This window comes from Silene latifolia, chromosome 7 (genome assembly GCF_048544455.1).
Source record: "Silene latifolia isolate original U9 population chromosome 7, ASM4854445v1, whole genome shotgun sequence".
Classification (NCBI taxonomy): Eukaryota; Viridiplantae; Streptophyta; class Magnoliopsida; order Caryophyllales; family Caryophyllaceae; genus Silene; species Silene latifolia.
In genome coordinates, this window is record NC_133532.1 from 128,161,703 (window position 1) to 128,189,154 (window position 27,452).

General features: G+C 37.0%; 4 protein-coding genes and 1 long non-coding RNA gene across 6 annotated transcripts; 1 reads left to right on the top strand and 4 right to left on the bottom strand.

Annotated features, from left to right (window-relative positions):
* Positions 1-27: 27 nt before the first annotated feature.
* Positions 28-6,959, bottom strand: LOC141593125 (EH domain-containing protein 1-like). The gene is made up of 16 exons (XM_074414083.1): positions 6,413-6,959; positions 6,217-6,296; positions 5,299-5,367; positions 5,011-5,068; positions 4,260-4,312; positions 4,138-4,180; positions 4,005-4,066; positions 3,234-3,347; positions 3,041-3,143; positions 2,896-2,945; positions 2,081-2,209; positions 1,722-1,973; positions 1,544-1,623; positions 1,167-1,293; positions 765-908; positions 28-461 (listed from the first exon to the last, which is right to left on the bottom strand). The coding sequence occupies exons 1-16, from the start codon at positions 6,495-6,497 to the stop codon at positions 276-278; spliced, it is 1,635 nt and encodes a 544-aa protein (XP_074270184.1). The 5' UTR covers positions 6,498-6,959; the 3' UTR covers positions 28-275.
* A 345-nt stretch (positions 6,960-7,304) lies between these two features.
* On the bottom strand, positions 7,305-9,467 carry LOC141593126 (uncharacterized). Its single transcript, XR_012521285.1, has 2 exons — positions 9,307-9,467; positions 7,305-7,811 (listed from the first exon to the last, which is right to left on the bottom strand). It is a non-coding gene; the product is annotated as an uncharacterized LOC141593126 (long non-coding RNA).
* A 450-nt stretch (positions 9,468-9,917) lies between these two features.
* LOC141593113 (ubiquinol oxidase 4, chloroplastic/chromoplastic) lies at positions 9,918-17,198 on the top strand. Its single transcript, XM_074414070.1, has 10 exons — positions 9,918-10,288; positions 11,338-11,542; positions 12,148-12,241; positions 13,045-13,160; positions 13,882-13,990; positions 14,285-14,353; positions 14,862-14,933; positions 15,023-15,070; positions 16,002-16,154; positions 16,834-17,198. The coding sequence occupies exons 1-10, from the start codon at positions 10,140-10,142 to the stop codon at positions 16,896-16,898; spliced, it is 1,080 nt and encodes a 359-aa protein (XP_074270171.1). The 5' UTR covers positions 9,918-10,139; the 3' UTR covers positions 16,899-17,198.
* Positions 16,247-20,088, bottom strand: LOC141593114 (uncharacterized). Its single transcript, XM_074414071.1, has 3 exons — positions 19,628-20,088; positions 19,430-19,551; positions 16,247-16,609 (listed from the first exon to the last, which is right to left on the bottom strand). The coding sequence occupies exons 1-3, from the start codon at positions 19,997-19,999 to the stop codon at positions 16,444-16,446; spliced, it is 660 nt and encodes a 219-aa protein (XP_074270172.1). The 5' UTR covers positions 20,000-20,088; the 3' UTR covers positions 16,247-16,443.
* A 1,921-nt stretch (positions 20,089-22,009) lies between these two features.
* Positions 22,010-26,256, bottom strand: LOC141593115 (F-box/LRR-repeat protein At3g59210-like). 2 transcript variants are annotated; one of them, XM_074414072.1, is made up of 4 exons: positions 25,839-26,256; positions 24,337-25,363; positions 23,999-24,151; positions 22,010-23,551 (listed from the first exon to the last, which is right to left on the bottom strand). In XM_074414072.1, the coding sequence occupies exons 2-4, from the start codon at positions 25,348-25,350 to the stop codon at positions 23,234-23,236; spliced, it is 1,485 nt and encodes a 494-aa protein (XP_074270173.1). In that variant the 5' UTR covers positions 25,351-25,363; positions 25,839-26,256; the 3' UTR covers positions 22,010-23,233. The 2 variants fall into 2 exon arrangements, with proteins under 2 accessions (XP_074270173.1, XP_074270174.1); XM_074414073.1 differs by having other exon boundaries at positions 22,010-23,502; positions 25,839-26,216.
* Between the last annotated feature and the right edge of the window lie 1,196 nt (positions 26,257-27,452).

Genomic DNA, 27,452 nt, shown 5'->3' on the forward strand with positions numbered 1-27,452 from the left:
AGATAATTGGACAGCTTAACTAACACATTTTATGGGAAACATGTGGCGTGAATGACCAAAATTTTACCAGTTTTATAAGCACCTGAATTTAACGTTGATAATTTCTCGTTGAAAAGAAAAAAAAAAGGTGCTCAAACATTTGGTCATTTCCTCACATAAGTTCTTCAACCGCTGAAAAGTGGCAACACGGCTTGCCAATCTCCAAAAATACAATGATATACACAAGGCTTCATAAAAACTCAAGACCATAACTGATCACTTAACCCACTTCACCTTTAGTCATACGGGTTTCTGAAATTCTTCAGTAGCTCAGGGATATCGTAGCCAAGCATGTCATCCACGGCTTGTATCATTTTAGGCTTCAGTTTCTCAAATTTGTCAATACTATAGCCACCGAGAACTTCTCTAAAATGCTCAACATAAGGAAAATCTCCCGCCGGTAAATGGAATTCCCTTTGAACCTGATTGACAATTGCCACATATAACACGTCAGAAGTCGGCAATAGGGAAAGGGTTGAGAGGAGGGATGGTGAGAGAGTTGTAAAAACACGTGACATGACTACTAGTCTCTTGAAAGAGCATCTTGCGTTGGAGTAAAATTGTAAGACCAACTCATTTAACTCATAACTCTACCTATATGTCCGTGAAGGCACTAAAATTTAAACTACCCAGTACCCAATTTATTATGAACTATGGGTCAGTGTAAGTATCGTTATGATCTTATCTTCTGACCATCTCATATGAAAATTTCTGAAGATACAAACCTTAGCGAACTCCCCCTCAAGATTGTCAATTAGACGTTGTTGGGCTTTGCCCTTCCCTATCATGGCAGGCATCTCTTTCTTGAGATGGCTAATTATGTAAGCGTGAATCTTAGCTGCTCTGGCACGTTTCACAAATTCATTTATCTGCATCATTAAAAATGAACAAATTGGTCTGTGTATGAAGGAAAAGGGCAAATGGATATGGTACAACACCAGAAACAACAGAGCCTTGATCAAAAACTGATTTAGAGTCCCCTAACATGAATCATTATTGGAAAACATAGATAACAAGTAAATGTTTTTTTTTTTAAGAAAAAAATAAAGAAATAAATCGCGATAACAGGTCAATATACAAATAAAGCCCAATGGAGATGGTACAAAGGCGTATATATGAAAACATACTCGTCGGTCACAAGCTTTCTTTGGGATATCCTTTAAATCAGCTAGAAGGTCATTCTGCTCTTTCTCAAAAAGTTCCCTTCCCATTGGACCAATTGAATCTTCCTTGATGGGCTTATCATTAAATGAACTGCAAAGATGGAAGTGCTTATTAGTATATCACAAAATATAATGACAGTTTCAAAAGTTGCGTCAGAGATCAGCCTACAAACGCTATTAGTTCACTTCCAAATTCCACAATAAATCTTTGCCCTTTCTCGCATAGAACTTCCCATAGATGGGAAAAGAGATACAGACACAAACAAAACCGACATTTTCATATTTGCTGTTTCATGGACAACCCAGTACACCAGTATGCATCAAGAGACAGAGACACCTACCCAATATAAACACGGGAAACCTCAGGAGTATTTAGGACTTTCCCAAGCGACCACATCAGTGCACCATATACTCTCATTAACTGCAAATGAACACAGCGGAAAGACAAAAGAAAAGAATTAAATGAAACTTGTAAAAACTAGGAATGAACACACAATAGCCTACCAACTAAGATCTTACTTGTTGGGTATCAACTTGATCAGCCTTGTTAAGAACAACTCGTATCTTGTCATCATGACCACGTAAAGATGAAATGACACGCTTAAACTCGTCACTAATGTCGAGTTTGTGAGGATCAAATAAGAGAAGAATAAGGTCACACTTGGCTGCAAACCACGATATAACCCCAGTAAAGTCATAGCTTCTCTGAGTTCTCTGCTTCTCTCCAGACAGAACTCCTGGAGTGTCCACAAAAGTAATGTGCTCCAACAACTGTTGATATACCAAAACTCATTAAAAGGAAAGACAATCTTTGCAAACTAAAAAAGGACAAAAATCTTTGCAAAAAAAAAAAAAGTTGACAAAGATTAGATACATACAGGATGTGGCATTTGTGAACACTGGAATTTTGACAAGAATGCCCCTCCAAAGTTTGAGAGACCACTGAATGGCATGTCGGCTTGAACAGCAATTGTGTTGCCAGGAATGCTCCTCTCATCAGGTCCAGACTGAGCAAATAGGGCAGTAATTCATCAAAGGGTAAGAAAATACCTCAAAATATGTAAATGCGTATTATATTTGAAAAACCCTCTACAATGGCCATCACTGCATGGCAGCCTTTGACCTAAAATGGTCATGAGCTTCATTACTGTTAGTTTTGAATGAGAAATTGAAAAGAACGCTCTTTTGAATTTAGGAGATTGTTTTCAAGCCTCAATATAACAGGTTTTAACGTCAAACATGAAATAAAGCGTCTTTTTTGGGTTCAACACATAAAAGAAAGAGTTAACAATTATTGAGACGAAATATTGCTAATGACCTTATATAAGGCACATCATAGCTTTAAAGATATATAATTACAAAATTGAAAGTATTGACAGACTAATAGGTTAGAAAAAGTGGCTTGAAAAAGACATAAAAGAATTTGTTATTTCAAATTTCTCAGACAAATACTCTACTAACCTACCCTCAACCATGGTAAGGACATTATAACGATTTCTCGAGGAAGAACAATACAAGGCTCAAACCATGATCAATTTGCAGGGTAACACTGTGGGTGGGCTCAATCACATAATTAAACACCAGAACATGAGTACACAGACGAAACCTAAACAATTATTGATCTTCGGGATTGTAAAGTTGGTAAATAGGATGGATGATGACTCGAGAAAGTACGATAAAGTTGAGCAAATACCATGACGCAAACAAAACGGTCTGTTGTAGGCTCCGGTCCAATATGAGCTCCTGTCAAACAAATTTGTGTGGAGCACAGTAGATCAGTAAACTAAAACAATGACATATCAATACCAAGCAATTAGCAAATGAGATCGATAGATGACCTGGATATTCACACTGTAATAAGTGTTTTATAAATGTAGTTTTCCCAGTGGAATATTGTCCTAAAAGCATGACCATAGGTTTAGCATCAAAATCACTACTTGCCTGCACATTAAAAAAAAATCACAAAAGATTAGCAGGATAATTGGAGAAAATAAGTCATAGCAAAAGAGCACAAATTTTGGCCTTGCTTACCAGTGGAGGAGAGACAAAGTCGTGAAAGCGATAGGTAGTCTCCAATGGCTTTAGCTTATCCAGGTATAATCTCTTCAAACCATCAATAATAGATGTTACCGCACTAAGCGACACCTAAGCACGGGGCATGTTGCTGTCAGACTATCGACATTATCATAAATGAATCTAATCTATTACATAAATATTTTCATAGGAAACAGCAATATCCAACATGACAACATTTTATGACGAGGAAAAGCCCACCAGAGAAGGGTAACTTGTGTATAGATGTTTAATTAGTATTTTTAGATTGCAAACTTAGGAAAATATGAGAGATTTATTAAAGGAGATGGGTGGCATGATTAGTCAAAAAAAGTACCAAGAAACCAAGGAACAATTATCTCTTTGAATAATCGTCATCAGTTTAAACAGTACACAATTTATTAAATATTCAGGTAGAAGAAATTTCTTTTTCTAAAAAAAAAAGAGAGAAAAAACTATATATACAGATACAAAGATCATTCAGGTACAGAAACAGATGCATTCACTACCATAGAAGTAAAGTACAGGTTTTTTCTTTTTCTTAGTCAGGACTCAGAAGGAAAGTTGGTAAGTGTCTTGTGTACACAACTAAATTAGTGACAGTGAAATGGCAAATTGGTAATCTTTCAGAAGTTTATTATCGCAGAACATAAGCTTCTAGTTCCTGTGAAGAATATATATTAGCAGTGGGAAAGGGAAAGGAAAGTAAAGAATAAAAAATGTGAAACCACAAATGAGAGCTACGCATACTTTCTTTGATGGCTTTGAGCTGAACCAATTTGACGTTGGTGGTGATTGGCGCTGAGGAGATCCTGCATTAGCAAAGTAAGATTATTATGATGCACAGTTATTGTACAACTTCACACTTGTGATGAGTGTTAACCATTTAGCTCAGGTTCCACATATGTTGAGGTCTTCTTCATCTTCTGCAATAGAAATGAGTATGTTAATATATCTAAAAAAATTCTACTCCAAGTTAACAAAATTGTAAGACATGGCACTTACAGCTATTAATGTGTCCAACCCTTCCATAACTGGAAGTTGTATCTCTTCCATATCTGCAATAGAGTAATACAAAATTTTACTCATGCACAATGAACTTCAACACAGTCGAAGAGCATAAACCATCCTACTTGCTTCTCAGAAACTGCCAAACGGGAAACAACTGGGGTTGCCTCCTATGACTAATAAAAATAGGCTGTTTTTTCTAGTTTTTTTAAGACTGAAGCTGTCGTGTATTAAAAAAAGAATCTTCAGTGACTTCATTGTATCACAAGCTCACAGCTAAGAATAAGATAAATTCTATCTCAGGCTACTACTCAAATCCTAAGAACATATGAGAGTGCATTTTTAGACAAATTTGACCTAACTTATAAAATGAAGATTACAAAAACAAAATGAAAACAAAAAACTAAAAGAGGTTTAAATTCAACCAGATGGAATGATGAAATATTACTTCAAGGGGATCAAGTTGCACACATATACGAGTATCAAATATGTACAGTGATCATCATATTCTGCGGACAAACAGATCAATTTTTTAATGCGAAAGCTACCCAGTTCACAGCCAAATAGTAATAGCTTCCATGTACGAGAGAAACAATGACAAACCAGGACAACGAAAATGAGAATATCATAATCTTGAAAAATAGAAAGGCCTTAAATGTGTGATACAAGAAAAAATAAACTATGGAACCTACATGATAACATAATCTATAATGCCCATTTTAACCAAATGGAGGAAAAATTAACTGACCAGCACTACTCAGAAGATCAGCTGTCAGCTCATGACCAGCTTGTGCTAAAGAGATTAACTGCAATGATGTAGGTATAAGAAAACCTGAGTTTAGGACTGTAAGAGGGATATTAGAGTGAAACAGTCTGTTATGTTGTGAATAACAGAATCAATATATTATACTCCCTTCATTTCAGTCAGTTAAGCCCAGCGTTTAAAATTCTCTTCACAACAGAAGCAAATGAGGCAAATTAAGTGAAATAGAGGGAGTATAATGTAATGAGTAGTCAATATAATGCAATTGGAAACCTGCATTGCAGCAACAAATTGCTTAAAACCCAGGTAGCCCTCTCTTTTAGTGTCTGCAAATGCCCACACCTGTAAACAAGTACTTTGTTAGACCAGGACAAGAAGTCGTCCTACGTATGACACTCTATGAAGAGTTTAATAATAGAAGGGAAGAAGCAAAGATGTAAATCCCCACTCCTTACGGTCTAACTAACTGAAGAACAGCGCAATCCCCCAGAAAACTAAAGGCGCCAGTCCATCACTGTGAAGAAACTAATAAACTATATAGACAATCTAAAGACTGTGTGTTGCCATATTTCATTCACAACAGTAGTAAGCTTAGAAAGCAAAGATTTCCATATTCATTCTGATCATAAGATGGAGACCCTCCAGCAAAAAAACGGAACATACAAATATGAATTTCACATTTATAATCCCACTGACTTGAAACAGGAAAATCACACAGCCTTTGCCCAGCAAGCATATACACTATAGACGGTCCATGGGAGTGAACAACCCCAGAAACACCAAATGATGATCAGCTGTCAAGGTTTTAAAAGTAACCACAGCTGCATTTAAGGTGGTATAGACCACGATTATAACGTAATGACCGCAACCAAGCCTTGATGACCAATTCCAAGAACATCAAATTACTATGAGACAATCACATAAGAAAATACTCGGTATTCCGCAAAGTATAACACATTGAACGCATACACAGACAATCGTTTAAATAAAATACCTTGAAACCAGCACAATAATTGAGCTGAGCAACCAAACAGACTGAAGCAAAACGACGCAAAATTACTAGAAAGTATTGACAACCAGCAAAATGAAAATATATGCGTCGAATCGTACTTGACCGCATAAATGTGAATTTACAGGAATCGATTAACAACAGTAAATATACTCGAAAATGAAAGCAGTAAAAAAAAGGACCTGTTTGAGGTCAGATCTGGATAAGTTGGACATAGCAAAGAACTTAGTCGCATCATTTCCTGTAATACGCCCATCTCCATCTACACACACAGATACAGAAACACAGTTAATATACAAATAATAATCAACTAATAAACCCCAAAACTCATAAAATCAAACTCAAAATAAAAGAGGAAGGGAGAATATAAATATTAACTTGAATCAGCAACAGCAAACCATTGGTGATATACTTTCTGGTGTTCTTTCGTGCACGACGCAATCGGGTCACTCGCTATCTCCATTTACTTCTTCTTCTTCTTCTAATACAAATACTAGTTAGGAATAATCGAATGTGTTGATCAAATTTAAGCTGTATTTTAAAGTTGAATAAAGTGGAAAAATATGCGGTTGTAACTTGCAGATTTGGCCAAATGCCACTAGTTACTACTATTTGGGGTTTAGGGTAAAATTCAAGGGAAAACAGCTTTGTTCAAATTTTTGAAATTGAAATTTGTTGAGGAAAGAGGACAATCAAAGGGAAAAAAAAAAGCATAGGTAACTGGTGGTTTGACTCAACCATGCGACGTCGTTTCTTTCAACTGCTTATACGCAGACTGATTCCTTTTTCGTTTCTACTCTTTACCAAGTTCACCGCTATTCTTGCTTAAAATCGTCTTTTTATTTTATTTTCCCTACTACCGACTACTGCCTATGTTTTATGATTTTTTTCCCTTGTGAATTTGATGACGCAGTGGACATTGTATGAGCATAAGACATCTCACAACAAGCGCTATATATTTTAATGTCTGGACGAAGATCAAAGCTAATCGTGTCGAAACAGGAGACTGCGTATAAAAAACAAGGTGGATTTTTTATCAGGTTTTACAGCATCCCTTCAGCATATCAATAATCAAAAAGTCATTATCAGGCTAAACAGCTGACGATATGCAGCAGTAGAAAGGTTGCCACTTGCTATCAATACAAATCTAAGAGACTACAACCAACAGTCTCCATTTGCATTATTAGAACAATCAAAAGCTACCAAGGTCCAAGGATATTACCCCCCCCCTGAAAACTAGAACAATCAAACTATTACATAACAGAATAGGTCGGTCTCAACTCTCAACGTAATATCATGAATCAGTCTCCCTTAAAAATTTGTAGAACATTCAAAATTATTACAGTATCAATTAAGAGCTCATGCCGGCAATTCAACAGCTGGCAAGACTTGGCCAGGCTTCATCTAGACATGATAACTCAACTGCTACTGCTACTGGCATACGACTTCTGCTGTGGAAGCGGTATAAGTTTCGGGTCTAAACGTGTCTTTGAAAAGATCTGGACTTCAAATTCCCCATCAATAAGTCGATGGCGCTTTAACCAGAACAACTTTTCGCGCAATTCATGCCTTTCTGCCTTGATTTCCAGTATTTGTTTATAGGTCCTTATTTCAAACTGTTCTCTTGATTTTTTGTGAACATGAGGTCCCCTAATGACGGTAAATAATTTCTTTGTCATGGGTAAAGCAATCTTGCTTGTGTGTGGTGGAAGACCCTCCGTCAGTTGTTTTCCAAGGGAGGTTACAATCACGCGAATCTTGGTACTCATTATTACACCTGTAACAAATCACAAAGCAAATCAATATATAAACATGTCTTTAACTCTTGAAAAGATCTTTAAGATGGATATTAAAGCCATGGAGGGGGTTCCCTTCCTAATAGTTACAGGTGATTCCTAATCATGAAAGGATTTTCCTTGTCTAAGGAAATAAACAAATAAATGAATGCCTCGTTTTCAATTTCTCTACTACCCCCCGTCGCCTTATCCAAACAATGGGAAATGGTTTCTCCCTCTCCATACTTCGTGGATCCCCAAATCCATATATTCATTTACACACACATTACAGGAACTAACAATTCCATTATTTTGAACGATCTAAGACATGAAACAGTAATTTTGAAGAGAAATCAACCTTTGAACACATAGCTAAATCTCTTTATCAAGTGGGAAACTGGAAGTTTTCGTAGTCGAACTTAAGTCAGATTGATCAGACCGGTAAATTATAGAAGTAATTTTAAGTAGCAACTAGAACAACATTAACATCGGAACAGTTTGAACTTAAGTTTACTTTATCAAGATTAGCCTCATTTGCATAGCTAATGTTTTCTCGAGAATAATCATAAACAACAGATTCAATGATAAGAATATTCAAACATTAACATCGAGAATTAACATCCCTATTTATAAAATTGAACCAAAACGACAAATAAGCACCTAGTAAATCAACCCACGCCCTGACTGGTCCAACAAAGGAGACACACATTGATTGTGAAAATATAGATTTGTTTGCGTAAAGAATGTGCATCTTGTCTATGAGACACACGGCTTCACATCATGCCTTGCGCCTCATTGCCACAGCCCTTTAGTGGCCACAAGCCCTAGTCCCCACAATGCATCTTGCACCTTTTAAAGCTAAGCATCCAAGCTCATTCACGGGAGATGGAATAATCCATTTTCCCTGCTAAATTGAAACACTATTATATTATGCGAAAATTTCCCATTCCCTCCTCTCTGTGTATTCAAATCAAAAATAAAGCAATTCAAAAAGCTCTATAAGAGTATATTAACCTCAAGCGTCCTGAGACACTTGAGGTAGCGTCCTGAGACACTTAAGGTTAATTGAACTCCTAAGGTGACACCGTCTTACGGAATAACAACACCAACAATAATCATAACTCCAAAGTTTCAAAGGCTTCCCGCTTGCGGCAGACTAAGGGTTCGAATGTAAACAGCCTATCGGTTGAGCTAAATACACATAAATAAGCATAGACATATATCAAATCGCTACGCCACAACTCTAGTAAACAGCATGATTCAGTAGCACAGCACAGAAGGTTTGTACAATCAAACCCGCAAAATCATTTACCAGGAATATTCTGACTAACAATCCACAACCCTAGTATGATTAAAGATAAACCCTAAATGGATTACAAGATAAAGACAATCCTGCACAAATTAATCGCCAGTATCCGATGCAAGAGATTACAAGGTCAATTCAGCGACAATAAAGAAAAAAGCAAAGACGAAATAATAGAGAGATAAAGGAGATACCAATATGAGTTTGATGCTGCTCGCGATCTACGGCTTTCGATTGCTTTGATTATAATGTTCAATTCGATTGGATTTTCTAGGGTTTTGCTTCTATTGTTGAGACTTTACTCTTTAGTCTTTAGTAACGGGAGAGTAGTGTTTGTCCATCCAATTAATAAACTTTCTTTTTGTCACTTGTTTTATCCTTTTATTATTCCACAAGTTGAGTTGTACTCATGTCACGCTAAGCTTATTTTTTTACATAATGATATTAACACTTTAATTACGAGTATTTGATGGTACATATTAACACTTTAATTACGAGTATTTGATGGTATATATTTAGGTGATTTAGTTGCGCTCGTTGAACCCCGAATAAAAACGACGGACTACATAGTTTTATTAACAAAGCTTACAAACTAAACGCTTCGTTGTACTATAATTTGTAATCATCAGATCGAGAAATTTCACCGAAAAGAATATATTATCAAGTCAAAATCACGAACTTGAAAACTCAAATATAAATGATCATTTTCAATATATTGTTTATAACTTGTAATATACCTAACCTTCACGAGTGAGGCTCGAAGATAAACGTTCATAAATATCCGGAAAAGAAAAGGAAATGGAATCACACATGACACAATCACACCCATGCTCAGGGAATACGCGGAAGTGTATCAACCAAGAGCTAATTGCCGCCTACAATTAGGCGTCACGTCACTTATATAGTTAGTCCAAACTCGAAACAAATCACAAAATCCCTCCTTTGTTTCTGCAATTTCTTCTCAAACTGTCTGCTGCGAAAAATTCAGAATTTCAGCATACACACAGAAAAAACAAGGAAGAGAGATATGTCGGCGACGTCACTTTGTCCTCTTCATCAACCGTTGCCTGAAATTACAAGGATTTCATCTTCACGATTAACTAAATCACACTTCATTATTCCTCTTAATTCCGTTACTTTCCCGCGCTTCTACCATTCTCGTCCTACCATTTCTAGGTAACTACTCCCTTACTCCCTCCGTTTCAATTATTTGTTTACTTTTGATTAAAATACTGCTCACGAAGAATAAAAAGGTAAATAAATGATTGAGACGGACCAAGTATTATTTACACTTGTTTCATTTATTGCGTTATTTTGATTTGATTATTCGGATGATCACAAATTGAGCCGTTATGTATTTGATCTCTGCTATATCAGTTCCGATTTTGATTTATTTTTAGTATACGATTTCAACTAGCTTATTTGAGCTCCACATGAGGTTATTGGCCTGTTTGGCACGGTACTCGAGCTGAATTCGGTTTGGTGTCCGATTTCTGCCTAACTGAATTGATTAAGCTGATGTAATTGAGTTCGAGGTTGACTGATTTCGAGTTATCAGCATTGCTGCACCGATAATTTTGAATTAGATAGGTTTGGTCAGTTAACTCAGACAGGCTTAATTGCATTTCACCTCTATGTGATGAACTGAATGACGCAATTTCTAGCTCTCATTAGCTATAATGGTTTCCTGTACGCGTTTTTTGCTCCCAAGGAAGAGTTGTATGATGTGAAACCGGTGCATAATGATACTAGCAAATAGTTGTCAATATTGTTTTATGATTTAAGTTTAGAAATTTGTGATAGTGGATCAAGGATTTCTAATTAAGATGAATCTTTTCCGCTGAGATTTAATGCATATTTACGGTTTCCACCATATTTATGTATTTCAGCTTGTTGTGTATACACAAATGTCTACAATATTCTCTTCTTTGTGAGAAATGAGAATGCTTTAGACAGAAGGTACTCAATTATACGACATTATTTTACTTTGCCTGATCTGCTTGACTTGCTCACTCGAGCTTCTTCACTGTTTTTATCTGTTCATACTTCATATAGTTCATACTAGAGCCATCAGTATTTGGCAGCTAAGCTGCTCCACTAACTAGCTTTTTATATGCTTTTAATTCAATTTCTGATGTTATTTATATGATTATATGTACTTCTCTTTGCTCCTGTATAACCCCAGAGTCTATATATAATTTATATGTTATTTGTCACACTTGTAGCAACATTCCCCGCTTCAAAGTCCAAGCCACAATTTTACAAGATGAAGAGGAGAAAGTAGTCGTCGAGGAATCATTTCAGCCAAAGACCTTATCAGATAGCAACCAGATAGGAACTAATGAAAAGCCACCATCAGGAGAACCACCCTCTAATAACTCTGGGAAATGGATTATCAAGATTGAGCAATCCATAAATATCTTCCTTACTGTATGTTCCTGTTATTTCACTCTTATATCCTTGTGAGCTGCTTTTTTATCGTATTTACAATTCCCTGAAGCAACTGCCGTCTCATTCTGAGTAATGTGTCTTTATCTTGTAATTGTGCAAGGTTATTTCTTTTGTGAAGCTGGTGATGGAGGCTTTTTAATACTGTCGATATCATCTGTGTATTCTTAACCAATTTAAATTTGGTGAGCCCTGAGAAGTTAACTTGCATCTTCCAAGTAATGGATCATTGTGTAAATAAAAGTTCGAGACAATTATTATGCAAGCTTATAATGAAATTTTAGAATTATTCTGAGAGTTGTATGTATACTGGTATTAGGTCAAACCATGATTTTATCATTGCTTTATTTTTATATCACGTGTGTTTAATCAACACTCGGTAAATATCCGCTCGCCCTTCTCTGATACCAAGCTGTTCCAACGTAATGACTCACTTTGAGCTTTCTAGATAGTGCTGCACAATTATTCCTCTATAAAATGGCACAATACCACTCTCATTACTCTCTGCTCTACTGTTTGTCTTGCTTAGTCTCAGAATGAAGTTACCATTAACTTGTTCGTAACTTTGAGTTCGCTAATTATTTCAGGATTCAGTGATAAAGATACTCGATACTCTGTATCATGACAGAAACTATGCAAGGTTCTTCGTCTTGGAAACCATTGCGAGGGTTCCATATTTTGGTGAGTCAAGATGTTTGCTTGATTGTCAAACGTATCTTATGTGATCTCTGAGTCATGAGCATAGCATTAAACGTCAGTTTCAGCCTTGATCATGCAGTCAGTCGTCGCGACATAATTTTTGTGTCTATAATACATCAGATACACCTCAAAATGTGCTGTGGGAGTCCGCTAGCCTTCTTCAAGGCCTTAACAAAGCAAGTGTGATGAAATGCCATTATCCAAAGTGGTTATGATGGAGTGTCGCTATCCAGAGTTAATACCATACCATAGTAACGAGGTCTATGTGTTATATGTTTATTCAAAAAGGAAATAACATGCTGAAGATAAACAACGGGTATAAAAGCATCACTTATTCATCTGCCTGCTGATATATGTTGAGTCTGTGGTAAAGCACTCTCACCAGTATTGTTCATGCATGTGTGCACTGAACAAAATAAGAACTTTACTTGAACACTCATTATGTACGGATACATGATGATTAAACAATCACTCAAATACAAGTTAATCCTTGCAGTCTTACACTATACATTCACATTGTCCTATCACCTTATGGACATTTCTTCTAAAATATTATTCAAGATGTGGAACATGATCTTGTGGCGAAGTAAAAAATCCTTTCCTATTAGTTATGCAGTATATTCTTAGTGCCATAACATGAGAGGTAAAACAGCACTGTTGCTCTTGATCCTTTTGATTAAATATGTGGAAACAAATCTTCCCACTTACCAAAGTACCAAACATCATTCTTGCCATGACTGCAAATTCGCAACTAATTGACATGACTCCGACTCTGTTTTTGCCAGCATTTATATCTGTTTTGCATATGTATGAGACCTTTGGTTGGTGGAGACAAGCCGATTACTTAAAAGTTCATTTTGCGGAGAGCTGGAATGAGATGCACCATCTTTTGATCATGGAGGTAGGTCCTTTCTAAGAGAGGGCACTAATAATTTCCAGACAATCTCTTCATTATCTTATAAATGATGCACTCATAAGTGGCTGTATATTGTTGGCTGGCATATTTTCGTTGTTTATAATAAAATACTCTGGAGTTCAAGAGCTCATAAATTTACCTATGCCTAGATGAACAGGGATATTATGCAGAAGGCCTAGGGCCAAGTTTGTAGTGCTAAAACGTTGCACGTGCAACCTTGTTGAAGCCTTAATAGTTGCTATATCCCATTCTTGTTTCTTTCCACATTTAACCGATAAGGCGATAAGTGGGACTGAGCCCCTCTACTTATTGTGTTTTGGATCCTTGTCTTGCAAATCATAAAATTGGGTTTTTATTCCTAGAGCCACTTAGCCAAACTGGAAACAACCTCTTTCGTTCAGCACAGGGCGAGGCTTTGTCCCTCTTATCCCTTTATCTCACAAAGAGCAGTCTCTTTTAAGCTACTGGGCACTGGGGCAGTGATGTTGAATGGCTATATAGCCACTTAGCTAGGAGATTGAAAATTTAGAATGATATCATAGGCTGAATCGGTGGCTTCAACAGAAAAATGTAATAGGAACAATTAACTAGTGTCACTATGGGGTGCAATGGTGCATACAAAGTGAGGGTAGTGGGTGATTGCCTGTCAAGATTAATACTAATATGAAGGCTCCTTTTTTTATTAATGGAAAATTTAATGTTACAGGAATTGGGAGGAAATGCTCTCTGGTTTGACCGCTTTCTCGCTCAGCATATTGCCACCTTTTATTATTTTATGACGGTTGTCATGTATGCAGTTAGCCCAAGAATGGCTTGTAAGCATCCTGCAGCTCTTATCTTGTTGCTACTTTTTTCTTGCTAAGCATCCATTATTTTCTTCATTGTTTTCAGTACATAGCTGTATTTGGCTCCCCGACACACTCGTGAAATTTTAATTTCACTTGTGCTTTCTTGTGAGATACGGAGTATGAAGTAATAATTGTGATATTTTAGGAATGTTGTTATTTATATCTTAAATTAGTACGAGCGAAAATACTCAGGTGGATATGCAGGATTGTTGATTTTGATAGAGATGTAATTGACACGTGGCTCTTCAATTGAATTTGCAGATCATTTTTCTGAATGCGTTGAGAATCATGCGTACGAAACTTATGACAAATTTCTGAAGGCACAAGGAGGTGAGGCTGACACTGACTGGGTTCTGTGTGGATTAAAAAATTTTGGATCTTTGATGTGAAGTTTCTTGTGTCTATATTCTCTTTATGACTTTTTTAGTTAACTAAAAGTCTATTTAGAGTCGCAAATATATAAAGGTAGCCGTTGTAGGTTCTGTCCTTGGCTTAAAATATGACTGTATTTTTCGCTCTTAAGCTTCCCTGATAGTGGTTATTCCACGTGTTGGGATGCATTGGATTTGAAGTTGCTAGTTCTGCACTTGAAGAACCAAAGTGAGGGAAATCTGACTTCCTTAACAAATACTTTCATGAGTTTTGTGAAAGATACTTTAACACCAAGGAAAATATATTTACCTGCTGTCGTGTAAATTCACCATTCTTTTCTCTCACCGATAGGAGAAACTGCATTTGTTGCAAAGTAGTCCATAAGCTCTCGTTTCTATTTTCCGTTGTTAGTTGAGACCCTGCTTTTTCGAAATATATCAGTACTTGATGATCTCCTTCCATGTAGATGAACTGAAAAATCAACCTGCACCTGATATTGCCGTAAAATACTATACCGGAGGTGATTTGTACTTGTTCGGTAAGAATTTTGTACTTGTTTCTTTTTGTATTTCCCTTACTGAAAGGATTTTCAACAAGTTCACTGCTGAAATTGTTGTTTGTTACCAGATGAATTCCAAACCTCCAGAGATCCTTGCTCGCGGAGGCCTAAGATAGGTAGGTTCTGATGAATATATAGGTTTGAACATAGATCCAAATTTGGTAATTGCCATTCGTATCTTGCCTCTTGAAATCAAATTAGTAGTGGATTTAAGGGTTTTTTGTCAAATACAACCTTTAAAAAACTTTTTTCTCCAAACACCACCTTTAAAAAAAAAGGTTGTGAAACACAACCTTTAATAAAAAATTTTTTGTTAAACACGACATTTTGGCTAGAGTTTGAACACTTGCAATGGGGTGACTTTCAGTCGATATTTGAGATAGCAAACGAGATCGGTTTGGGGTGTTTTTAGACTCGTTGGAAAGGTGGGAGTACAAGCTTTCCAGGCGTTATCAATACAGCGGTGATAGGTAGCCTTATGTGGGGTCTATTGGTGTGTAAAATAAGGGTGGTCAAGGAGTGAATTTGTGTTTTCCTGATTTGTTTTTACCTCAAATTCACTCTTTGACCAACCTTACTTTACACACCAATAAACCCCACATAAGACCACCTATCACCACCATATTGGTAACCTCTAAAAAGCTTGTACTCCCATCTTTCCAAAGAATCTAAGAACACCTCAAATCGACCTCGTTTGCTACCTCAAATATCGACTTAAAGTCACCCTATTGCAAGTGGTTAAACTCAGGCCAAAATGTCGTGTTTTAAAAAAAAAAATTTATTAAAGGTTGTGTTTTACAAACTTTTTTTTTAAAAGGTGGTGTTTGGAAAAAAAAGATTTTTAAAGGTTGTGTTTGACAAAAAACCCTTGATTTAACAATCTTTGATCTTGTTTGATGTAAGCATATTGTTGTGTCTGCCTATTGTCGTGTTTGCCTATTATCATTCTAGCTGGAAAGAAATGAAATAATATGAATTTTTCTGTCCATCCATAGTATGTCAAGTATAGTTGATAATAAATGATAGTGTGATTTTTCATGTATGCAGAGAATTTGTATGATGTGTTTCTTAATATTAGAGATGATGAAGCTGAACATTGCAAGACAATGAGAGCATGTCAAACTCACGGCAATCTTCGGTCTCCTCACTCTAAGAAAGATGTTGATGAATCAGGTTGTGTGATACCGCAAGATTGTGAAGGTATAGTAGATTGTATAAAGAAATCGGTTACTCCACCTGGAAACAACCTGTAATGCCTAACCAAGCATGATGCCACATACATAACGCTAATATAGTAGAGACTCTAGAGAGTAGTATATAGAGTATAAAATGTTTGCAACGAATTTTTACACCTCTGATGCTGTTACTTACAAAATTGGCCCCAGTATTAACCTCTAGGCACTAGTGGCAGTAGAAAGCATGTAATTTGCTTACAAGTGTAGAATTATGAGTAATGAGTAATATGCAAATGCTGCAGGCGCACAAATTGCTATGTAAAGTATAGTTCCTGAGCATGTTTCTCCTTAAGTTTGGCTGAAAGTTTGGCTACTTCCTCTTCAACATGCTTCTTTTTTGCCTTCTGTTCAGCTTTGCTACCTTTCGCTGCTGCTTTTTTCATCTCAGTCTCTTTGTTCTGTAATTGTCCAATTTCCTTCCTGTTGAAAGGTTAAAGTATAAAACAACAAATACAGTGAGAAACTGAGAATATTGCTTGATCAGTTGATTGTCACTAAACGCCCGTGCATCTTGTGAATTAGTTCCAATAACTATAATCAGTTAATCACACAGCTGAATCGACTGTTGTGACAATTAATTTGCCTCGAAATTGTTTCTAGTAGAAATAACCCTGTTTACTGACACTAACAACTTTGTTAATTAGTTATCAAAGCTGGGCAGAACCAAGACATGAGTTTAGGTTTTCAAGTTTACTGCAACCACATATAGGCAGGCCACATTAACGGAGAAAAGACCGAGATTAGTCAATTAGAAGACCAGTAACTGAATAAGCACTTCCAAGCATCCCTATGACACGTAGCCATGGTAGGATAGCAAGTTAAGAAATTTACATATGGCGCCATGGCGGAAAAGCTCAGACAGCGTGCCGATGGCCCTAAAGAGCAAAGGCAATATATGGCACATCTCAGTAAAGAAACAATGATGCTTAACGTTAAATTGTAATGTAATAACCACCTACTAAAAGATGTATTAGCTACCTAATAATATCAAATTTAATTTTTCTGACGAGGGCAGCTGTTGTAGCTCTGTTTCTTCTCGAGCATTGTATATAATAAAAAAAATTAATGAATTGACAGGTCCTATTACATTTTATTAACAAAGTAAACACAAAGTTATACACGAATAAACAGCTATTTTAACACTTCAATAATAGATGATTAATTCCTTGTTTTCACATAACCTTTTGTCAGTGTTCTCTAATGCTAGATAAACTATATGACGTGAATTATTTTTGAAGTAGCATTATATAAGGAATATTTTCATTTATTGTCATTATGTAAGGAATACATCCTATTCATTGAAGCCAACAGTTAATGGGGGAGTGTGACAAACAATAAACTTCTTTTTATATGTGAGATCTAAAAAATGTGTAAATGAACTATCATCTTTTGCTTTATGGATGGTTTTTTATGTTTGGACAAACAAGATTTGAGGAAGCAACCAGCATGATTAGGAGGATCGATTAGAACGATTGAGGGCCGACAGGAAGGTATAACTAATGGTTAAGGCTAGTTCAACTTCAGAGCTCGTAACAGGGACATAATTGCTTCTTTTACACACGACTGCACTTGGTTTGGGTTCACTCCACAATGACAAAGAAACTTTGTTACCTTAATAATGAGGAGTCTAAGGGTGCAGAGATAGGAGGGATACGCGTAATCAAGGGAGAGTCAACGAGGCTCAAGATTCGGGCCAAGATGGATCGTTAACATGGTTGAGATTCTAAAAGACAAACTGGAGGAAAGTGCAAGGACAATAAATCAAAAAGAGTGACACAAGTACAAGGGGTACTCGTACGAAGGGATATTGCCATGGATACCAAACATCAGCACTAAAAAGGAGTCAAGTACGCTTACAACGTTGCCAGAGGCGAATGTCACGGGTGACTTTTTGTCCTACTGAAGGTGATACATTACTCGGGCATAGGCATTCATCATGAGCAACAACTTGTTACAGGCGGTCATGTTTAAGTGTTTAAAGAATAGTATGGATCAACTAGAGTATTGCAGGAATGTGGGGTATATTTAGGATAGTGTGAAGACATGTAGCTTATGACAAGCTGTTCTTTTACATGCTAGAAGTGTCCAAGAGGTTCTTGTATGTACTATCACATTCACGTATACTCAAGTCACGTCTAACAGGGATTACAGCACCCTTGATTGTACTAGGAGCATGTAGCAGTGTTGGGATATTCTAGGCGACTCTAGGCCGAATATGTCTAGGGCCCTCAAAAATGATTTTGTCTAGCATGCCTAGGATAGGAAGACCAATAACCACGATAGATATAGGTACTCCCTTCATTCTTTAGCATCCACCATCCTTAGTTTTACCCCAAAAAAAAAAAACACTAAGCAGTGTGGTCAGGCGTGTATTTTTGGATGGTTAGGCGAGTGTGGTGGCGCAAATAAGCACGAGGCTCAGTGAGGTACTAGCCTAAAGCCCTAAACGTCTCGATGCACCTTAAGTGCAGCTTGTAGATAAGGCCAGGCCACTCTGCAAACCAGCAAGCATATGCAATAGTATGCAACTTTCAACCCTTTTCTTTACCACATTATCTTTACTCTTTTGCATGTTATGCTCTTTAAAATCCGAAAAAGGTATTTATTCACAAAATTTTATTTATCAAAACCATATTTGTTTTGTCTCTATGAGGCGCATGCCCACGCCTTATCTTTTGTTGCCATGAGCCCTCATAGACTCAGTTTGCCCTGCGCCTTTAAAAACTATGCCACCATCCAAAAGATCATACATCATCAAAGCATCCGATACACACACTCACATAAGTTCTACATATCTCCAAGCCTTGTAATCTTTAGTTATACAATCTTTAAGGTAAGCTTTCTGCATCATTGGGACTAGCAGTCTTGCGTTCGTGCCTTTATCGTACGACTTAAGCGTAGCGTAAATGTTTGGGGTTTGCCAGGCTTGAATCACAATGTTTTTGAGTCGGGTGGCATATGATTTCGTGAACAAGGGTGAAGAATCATCTCATTGACAAGCTGCTCAAAAAGAGGACTCTACCTACTAAATCATATTCTTAGCAAAAGAACGGTAAAAGCATTTGGCTGCAAGTAACAAATAAAATTGATCTTCTTGGATACTAATTTTAGGATTTTAAGATATCCAGGCCTTCAAGGTGCTTTACCAACAATTAGAGTTTGACACCCGAATCGTAAACAGAAAGTATAAACACTTAAATTAAGGCAAATGTAAGCGATAAAGTCGTAAAAAGAATTAACCTTTTATCACCACCGGTACCGGAGTAGTACTTTAGCCCTTGCTGTCGGTACCATCGTTGAAGCCACATCTTCTTTGGACTCAGCGGACATTCTTCTGGACTCACCTTCACCTTAGTAGTAGCCTGAAATTAGAAATTCTTACATGAAAAATCAGATAGAAGAACAATTACCCACACACAAATTATATAACTACCTTACCTGATTGGTGGTGCTGGTGGCGGCGGCGGCGGCGGCGGACTCCACCTCCGTTGCTGATACACGAAGTATGTGTAAGTTATTCTCTACCCAAGAGAATCTCAGATAATCACCGACTTTCAAAGTCGAACCAAAGTTAATCCAGCCACTCAAAGTGCGACGTAGTGAATTCTTCTTGTCGCAAGTATGCCCAACAGACAAGTTAAGCACGTTCCCCGTCTCACCGTTCACGGCATTGATAGCGAAGGTAATTTTCTTGGAAGCTTTTTCTTTTTGATCGTCGTTCAGATTAGGTTCGATGACATTGTACCAAATGTCGTTTGAAAGTCTATAGGAGTGCAATAGATCAGAAGGGATGATTTTTTTGGTTTCCATGGTGGTAATCAAGAACGAAGGTAAAAGGGTTGAGGAAGGAGATGAAATGTGTGGGAACTGGGAAGGAAGAAGGTGTTTGTAATCTGTGTGTGTGAGTATTTGAACCAGGCTTCTTGGGCACGCTTTACTTTTAATTTTGTTCTACTTCCTACGAAGCTTCTTGAAGACGCTTTATTTTTAATTTTGTATTTTCACCAACAGACTTTGATGTGAATGGTGGTTTGTAGACCTTATTTTAGGAGGTAATTAAGGTGATTGTAAAACGGTTTTATATAATACTGTAATTAGTATAGATTCCGCGCGAATGTACGGTATTTTAGATAGAAATATTAAAGAAAACAAAAATATTTAACTCAATAACAGATATGATATATACTATTAAAAATTCAATTACAGATATGATATAATAAAACCCTAATTATAGTCGAATTCATTTAGGCTGGAATATTTTGGAAAACTCTTATTCTTTTAGTATAATAATAATATAAGGGATTTGTCATTTTCTTGTACTGTATCTATTTTTGTTTTAACAGTTTTACTATTTAGTTGTCCAAATTTTACAATTTTATATACATCTTATATTGTCTTGTCCTTCCCAATGAGTTTCGCTTTTTAGAATGCTTGACGGTAGAGATGGCAACAGGTCCTTACCTATAGGGATGTCAGTGGGGCGGATTTTGGCGGGTAGTGATTTCCACGGGTCGTGGGGCGAGGATGGTTTCAAAACTGTCATTCGTCGCGGGTCGTGGGACGGGTGTGGGTATCATGTGAGACTCGCCCCATACCCACTCCACACCGCCCCGCCCGCCCCGCCTCGCATGTCTCCGCTCCGCTTTTACCCGCCTTACTCATAACTGACAAATTTGTACTATATCAAAATAAAATTTATAATTTAGATAAAAAAGCTTACACCATTGTTTTCATAAACCTAGACAAATTCAATCTACTTCTTAGTTCTTACCCATCCAAATACCCAACAACTTAAACCCCTAAAAAAACCGTTAATCCTGAAATTATTTCGTAGTTTAAAAATTTGTGTATTAGTTAATTAAATGTTAGACCATTTTGCGGAAACTTATTTGTATAATATGTACAAGAGTATGAGACTAGTATGTTTTAGATTGAAGATTGATATTTTTAAAAATAGTTTTGCGAGGAGATAGGTAATTTGGAGGGTCAACGGGTCCCAGCGGGGCGGGAACGGGTTTGAAAAGTTCAACCCGTTGCGAGTCGCGGGGGGGTATAGGTACGCATTATAGTTCGCCGATGCGGGTGCGGTTACCCCTCATTCACACCCACTCCGCCCCATTGACATCCCTACTTACCTAGACACTCGGAGTCTTATTTTATTGGGTCAGGTACCGGTCTTTTGATTTTCAACTCATACAAATATGGGTCGGGTATATACATATAAAAACCTGGGTATGGGTCAGATATGAGACCCATATGGCCATGCCCATGACCCTTAAACCCTTGCAAAATTTTATACAATATATATATTTTTTAGCTTAGTTTTTCCAAATAAACGTCTGAAATTTTAAGCTGTCTTACATTATTTTTCTATCAATCATCTTTCCCTTATTCAACATTCATCCTTGTCATCATCTCGATTGACGTTAACATTTATAATTAGTGTCATGAGTGGTTATTTTCAAGTTACGTGTATGGTGTTCTGATATTTTGTGAATGTAACATGGAAGATTTTATTATTTGTCTTTATAATCACACTTATTAAATTTGATGAGTTTTAAAAACAAATTTGTACATTTTAAGTTTTTAAGTTCAAAATGAAACGGTAATCTAAGCGAGATCAAATCATAGGTAAACCCAGCCCCATTCAGAGGGTTGATAATATTTAATGAACTTTCAATTTTTTGCTCCTTTCATAATGATTCACTTAACTTCTTATTAACCTCCATCCACGTGCAATTAACTTTGAAAGTTTAAAAAAAAACGATTTCATCATGACGACAACGTAATCAAACAAATCGAAATAATGAATTAACATAATTAAACCAATCGATCAATCGATTCAATCTTTTACTCGCCGCTTTGAACGACTATTATGGTCATGGATGGCCAAGGTAAAACATATGAAAGAGGCATACACTAAGGGTCCCAATGACAAACCAAGTGTCAACACGCCATAAACGAGCACTAGAACAACAGCTTAGAACTTTGAAGCATAAAAAGCAAGAACATAAACCCCAATCCCAAAAGGAAAGCAAGCTTCGATGTTTAGAAGGATTCCTTGAGTCAAGTGGTATCCATTCTCCACTCTTGTGATATGGAATAAGATCTGTACGTAGTCGAAAACACGTCTAAATGAAGAAAGCCAATAGCCCTAGCCCAAAGAAGTGCTTCACGGATACCTTTTGCTTCCGCCTATAAAGCAGATTCAGACCATAACCCTTTACCACCTTCATGAATAACAGTGAGAGCTCAATCATACGCCACCCAACCCGCTGCTGATCTTAATGAGTTTATCCAACCGGCATCCACTTTCACCCTAATTGTATTACATCTATGGCCCGTGTCGATGAGATAAATGGGGATGTAGTCCTTAAGTTTCTCACGTACCTCATTAAACGGTAGATGTACACCACACTCATCAAGTCTTGGCCTCCCAAGAGAAGACTTCGTCGCAACTGATAGTTAAATCTCCGATATCCACATGACTATCGTTACCGGTTCGTATTCCAAGAAGACTAGAAGCAGCCCAAATCCATGTGACAACCATTACTTACTGTCTCCAAGCATCTCCAAGCAGTCATTACCATAGCAGAAGCGACGGTAGGGGTCTACATTGAGGCCTTTTTTCACAGACGTCGTTCCATTTGAGATAGAATTAGTAATAATTCTCCAGATCAAGACTTTCCACGTCTGAGGCCCAGGAAGTTTCCACACATACCCTACTAGCTCTATCTAAATCCTTTTCTCTACATGTCTTATTCAAGTGCAATCCCATATAAACTTCAGATGTCGAATGCTTCCAATAAACTTTATCATTAGGTTGTGAAATACAGAGTGGGAGGGCTAGAATTTTAGACCTCCATTCATCACCAAACAGATCATAGACAAGATCCGAGTCCCACTCTCCCGATACTATGATTAAATCCTTAACATAGCTAAACCACGTTATAATATTAGCATTTTATAATTACATTAAAGATTACATGAATCCTTTTCGACTTAGAAATAAGGCGAGGTGACTGATCAGAAAGTATGATTTGATCAGCGAACTGTAATTAAACAGGTGGTTGAGGCCTTGGGTAACTTCATCAATGTGCTCTCAAATGATGGCTTATCTACCCAATCCTCCTCGCATATAATTAATAATTCCTCTAAAACTAATGAAATTTTTAGAAGAAATCTGATCAACTCTACTTCCCGTTCTGAGCCCCAGCACTTTTTGATATAAATTCTTTTTAGATAAGACTTGCAGCAAGGAGGTATTTCTTGATTTGTTCTAAAAACCTGTTGCTCCGACTCAGCATAACTATCTACATCACCATCAAAAAGAGGAATATAAGCAGGGCCTGAGACAAATCCCTGAAAAACAACAAAGAAATAAGCTAGTATATTATTGTTAAACAACATGTATATGACTTGGGAGCTAAATTTAAAACTATCCCAGATTTCAACTCTTGACCCGTGGTTGGAGCATTTATAAGAATCAAAATTTTCATAATGTCATAAACGTGCCAATCCCCTATCTACTACTCACTTCATCCCAATTTTATTCTTCCATTTCCATTTTGGAATGATTTAAGAAAAGATGATGAAATATCAATCTCACCCCTTTAATTAAAGGGAATGGGGACAATATCATTGAGATGAAGATGGTGGTAGGAGTTAAATTATCAAGGGGCAATATTACAGGTTAAAACTTTTCCTTACTAAATTTCAAAAGGGGACAAATTTTGGGATAGATTTGGGGGGCGGGGGAGTGAGGTGTCTAGTATATGTATAATAAACCAAGTAATTTCGAAAACTAACCACTGGGAACCCGAGTGTTTCTAAGTGAGGTGAGCGCTTAAGAAATTCCAACAAAACTGTACCCCATTTACAAGCTGCACCATGACCTAGTTTCATAAGTCTAAGATTATGAAACACAGGCAGTTGATTCTTCATCTCTTCACGGTCCAAAACCTTCATGCAAAGGGTAACAGAAACAAAATCACTAACAAATATAACTCGGAAGTAAAACAAAACAAACTTGATGGAGATTAGTTGGAAGCCAAAGAAACTGAGTTGTTATTGGCTCCATTAGACATGATAACTATAGGTAATCAAGTTACACACAAAAACGGTTATAGTATAAGAGATAAACTAACCTCCACACATGAGACGCGCAAATTTAACCGTTCAACATTAGACACGGCTCTAACAAGGCTAAGCATGCTGTCAAAAGACTCGTCGGGAGTGTCCAAACAGTCCAAAACGTGAATTGAAGCTTCAACAAGAGCCTTCATACTTGGGATAGAGTGATGAAGAGCTAAATTGTCACCATATTTGAAACGTTGCAAATTAGGAGTATCAATACTTATAAGGTCACTGTATTCATCAGCTCTATAAAGAATTAGAGTCAATTTTCGTAGCGAAGGTGAAGATATGGTTACCGAATTCCCATACTTCCAGCGGCAATTCATATAAAGCTCTTCAAGTGAAGGACAACTTGAAACTAGCCTAGACACAAAGTCATCCTCCGGTATGAGGATGGAACAGAGTTGGAGCACTTTTAAGTTAGGCAACCAAAAGGATGTCATACTAGAAACTAGTTCAAAATCAAGATTAGTGTCGAGCTTCAACACCTCCAATGTTTGACAAGCAAAGAGGGCCGAGGGCAGCTTCCCGGGTATCCTGACATGAATACGCAGGTCAATCTCCTGAAGACCATTACGATTTAACGGAAAGTCAATCCATGCATTAAGGAGGGTAGATTCTACGTGGGGGAAACAAGCTGCGCCACAAACTCTAGACGAGTGATGAAAGTGAGACCAACTGATGTTCAAATCCCCACCAAACCCAATTCTAAACCTGCTAAGATGAGGGGATTTGGATGCTTGGAGTACATTAGTGACAAAAGTCTTAAAAAGCTGAAAACGGTCAATGAAAAGAGGATGATTCTCAGCACAATAAGAAATAGGAGAATCATCAAAGTCGAGGGATGTCAAGCGCGTAAAAGCGCTCCTCATCTTCCTGGAGGAGAGGCTGGCAGCAGCAGCATCCTTGGTGGGAAGTAATGAAAGTATTTGACATATCAATTCATCCGGTAAACAACTCAAAAGATCTTCTCTATTACATTTTCCAAATCTGAAAGTCTTAATTTTTTTGAATGTGGAATCCATAGATGTTTTATCCCTGAATCAGAACAATGAAACAAAAAATATCAATCTGATGACTCGTAACAAAAAAATTAATAGTATAGTGTCTGAAATAACATAAACATGCAGTCCAGTAAACATAAACAAACTGAGCTGAATTAATTACTTATATACTCCTTCTGTCCCAAACACTTTTGATTAATAGACAAACTGAGGTAGCTAGGCAGCTAAGCTAAATAAATAAAATGATTACTTTTGATTAAAATACTCATCCTGAAGAATAGACGAACTGAGGTAGGTAGGTAGCTAACTAAATAAAAGATTGGGACGGAGGGACGGAGGGAGTATATGGATTTGACAAACACAAATCAAGCCATCTGGTAAACTAGCTAACCAATCTATATGTAAATGATTAAGTCAAGCTAGTTGTTTATGATGCTGCATTCGTTGGTTTAAATCAAATTTCTGGTGTAACAAATTAATCAATAAAGTAAAAAGAGAGGGAGACTTACAGATTGAAATTAAGGAAGCGGATGAAATTAATAAGCAAAAAATACTCGGATATATATATATAAATAAACAACAGCAAACTCCATGTTACATCGGCGAATCCATATGTAATTAGGAATAAATAACATGTTCCCTTTATTATTCCCAACCAAAATCAAACATCTACAAGTTTAGGAAATTTTGATACAACTTTCCAGTTTCCATCTTAATTGTTATAAGTTTAGGAAAACTGGGTTGAGACTTGAGAGGAAGTCGGATATACTTTAGGTAGATATGGAGGTTTGAGGGTTTGAGAGGAGATTGAAGATTGAAGATTGAAGATTGAAGATTGAAGATTAGAGAAGCAGTAAAGGGGGTGGTTAGTGGCTAAACAAGTTTCCGGGTTAAAATGGCTCACAAATCTTTTTTTATTTTAAGAATAAAAAAAAAAAAAAAAAAAAAAAGCAATGTTTAAATAATTAAAAACGGATCTCGGGATAAATCTCGGTCTAAGCATCGGAATTCAAATCCATATTTGTACTGAAACCGACGGACCTTGATCCAGAGACAAGTCTAGAGATCCAAGTATCCAACCCATCCGAATCTTTTGTCATCAACCGTAACCGACCCGAGTGCCACTCACCCGCTTCAAATCCACTCTTTCCCTCCTTTTTTTGCACACTATTCATAATAAAGGAAAATCAATCAATCAATTAATATCTATCAATCAATTAATCAATCAATATCTATCTATTCCCTCCTAGTTTGAGTTAGAGGTGGCACTCGGGTCGGTTACGGTTCGTATTATGTTGGGTCAGTGACGGGTTCGGTCTGGTTCGGTTCGGTTCATGTCGAGTCATCTTCAGGTCATCAATGGGATGAAAGACGGGTCGGGTCAGCGTACCTTGGATCGACCAGTCTGGTCTGCTCAGTAGTCAAGACTGGGGGTTCTAAAGTACCTTGGATCGACCAGTCTGGTATACTCAAACACGATACAGCCGGTCCGACCTTTGGTTCCCAAAAAAAATTAATGGTGATGGTATGTGGTCCAATCCGAACCAAACTGGAACAAAAAAATCAATTTACCCTTTAGAATGGAATCGGTACGGTACAACCTCGAAAAAGACGAACCTAGAGGTTCCGGTCCAGGTCCGATATTAGAGTATGTAATACGAGCGGAGGGACCTGGGGGTGCGTACCCTCAATTGCAGATTTTTTTTTTTATTAAAACAAAGTATTGATGAAAAGATATGTATATAATGTGTGTGATATAACTAAGGTAAAGCAAGTGTGCCTAGTGGATAGTATTGGGCTTTCTAAGAGAATCTTCAATAGTTTATATCTAGAGATTTGCTTGTAATATTTGCAAAATTATAAACATGTAGCTTATCATTGGAGTGGAAAAAATCAAGAATAGCTTGCAAGCATCTGACAAAGCTACATGGCTTGGTTTTGAAAAAAAATGGTAAATTATTTCAATGGATGAAAGTAAGAATATGGACCCATGCAAACTACAAGATCCGTTGGAGCGGTATGTAGCTGAAAAGCAGCGTAACTTGAAAAATCAATGTGACAAATCAAGCTACATCGTATTATAGTTGTCAATTGGAGTTGCTCTAAGAGTCTAATTTTTCTTT

What these genes read in the sequence shown, in the direction of transcription:
- LOC141593113 (XM_074414070.1), top strand. Translation starts at nt 10,140, where the DNA reads ATGTCGGCGACGTCACTTTGTCCTCTTCATCAACCGTTGCCTGAAATT. An exon ending in CCATAAATATCTTCCTTACT is followed by an intron (nt 11,543 to 12,147) that starts GTATGTTCCTGT and finishes TAATTATTTCAG; the next exon opens with GATTCAGTGATAAAGATACT. An exon ending in AGGTGATTTGTACTTGTTCG is followed by an intron (nt 14,934 to 15,022) that starts GTAAGAATTTTG and finishes GTTTGTTACCAG; the next exon opens with ATGAATTCCAAACCTCCAGA.
- LOC141593114 (XM_074414071.1), bottom strand. Translation starts at nt 19,999, where the DNA reads ATGGAAACCAAAAAAATCATCCCTTCTGATCTATTGCACTCCTATAGA. An exon ending in CCACCAGCACCACCAATCAG is followed by an intron (nt 19,552 to 19,627) that starts GTAAGGTAGTTA and finishes TTCTAATTTCAG; the next exon opens with GCTACTACTAAGGTGAAGGT. An exon ending in GGTACCGGTGGTGATAAAAG is followed by an intron (nt 16,610 to 19,429) that starts GTTAATTCTTTT and finishes ACCTTTCAACAG; the next exon opens with GAAGGAAATTGGACAATTAC.
- LOC141593125 (XM_074414083.1), bottom strand. Translation starts at nt 6,497, where the DNA reads ATGGAGATAGCGAGTGACCCGATTGCGTCGTGCACGAAAGAACACCAG. An exon ending in CCAGATCTGACCTCAAACAG is followed by an intron (nt 5,368 to 6,216) that starts GTCCTTTTTTTT and finishes ACTTGTTTACAG; the next exon opens with GTGTGGGCATTTGCAGACAC. An exon ending in GTTCACAAATGCCACATCCT is followed by an intron (nt 1,974 to 2,080) that starts GTATGTATCTAA and finishes GTATATCAACAG; the next exon opens with TTGTTGGAGCACATTACTTT.
- LOC141593115 (XM_074414072.1), bottom strand. Translation starts at nt 25,350, where the DNA reads ATGGATTCCACATTCAAAAAAATTAAGACTTTCAGATTTGGAAAATGT. An exon ending in TGCGCGTCTCATGTGTGGAG is followed by an intron (nt 24,152 to 24,336) that starts GTTAGTTTATCT and finishes CTTTGCATGAAG; the next exon opens with GTTTTGGACCGTGAAGAGAT. An exon ending in AAACACTCGGGTTCCCAGTG is followed by an intron (nt 23,552 to 23,998) that starts GTTAGTTTTCGA and finishes GTTGTTTTTCAG; the next exon opens with GGATTTGTCTCAGGCCCTGC.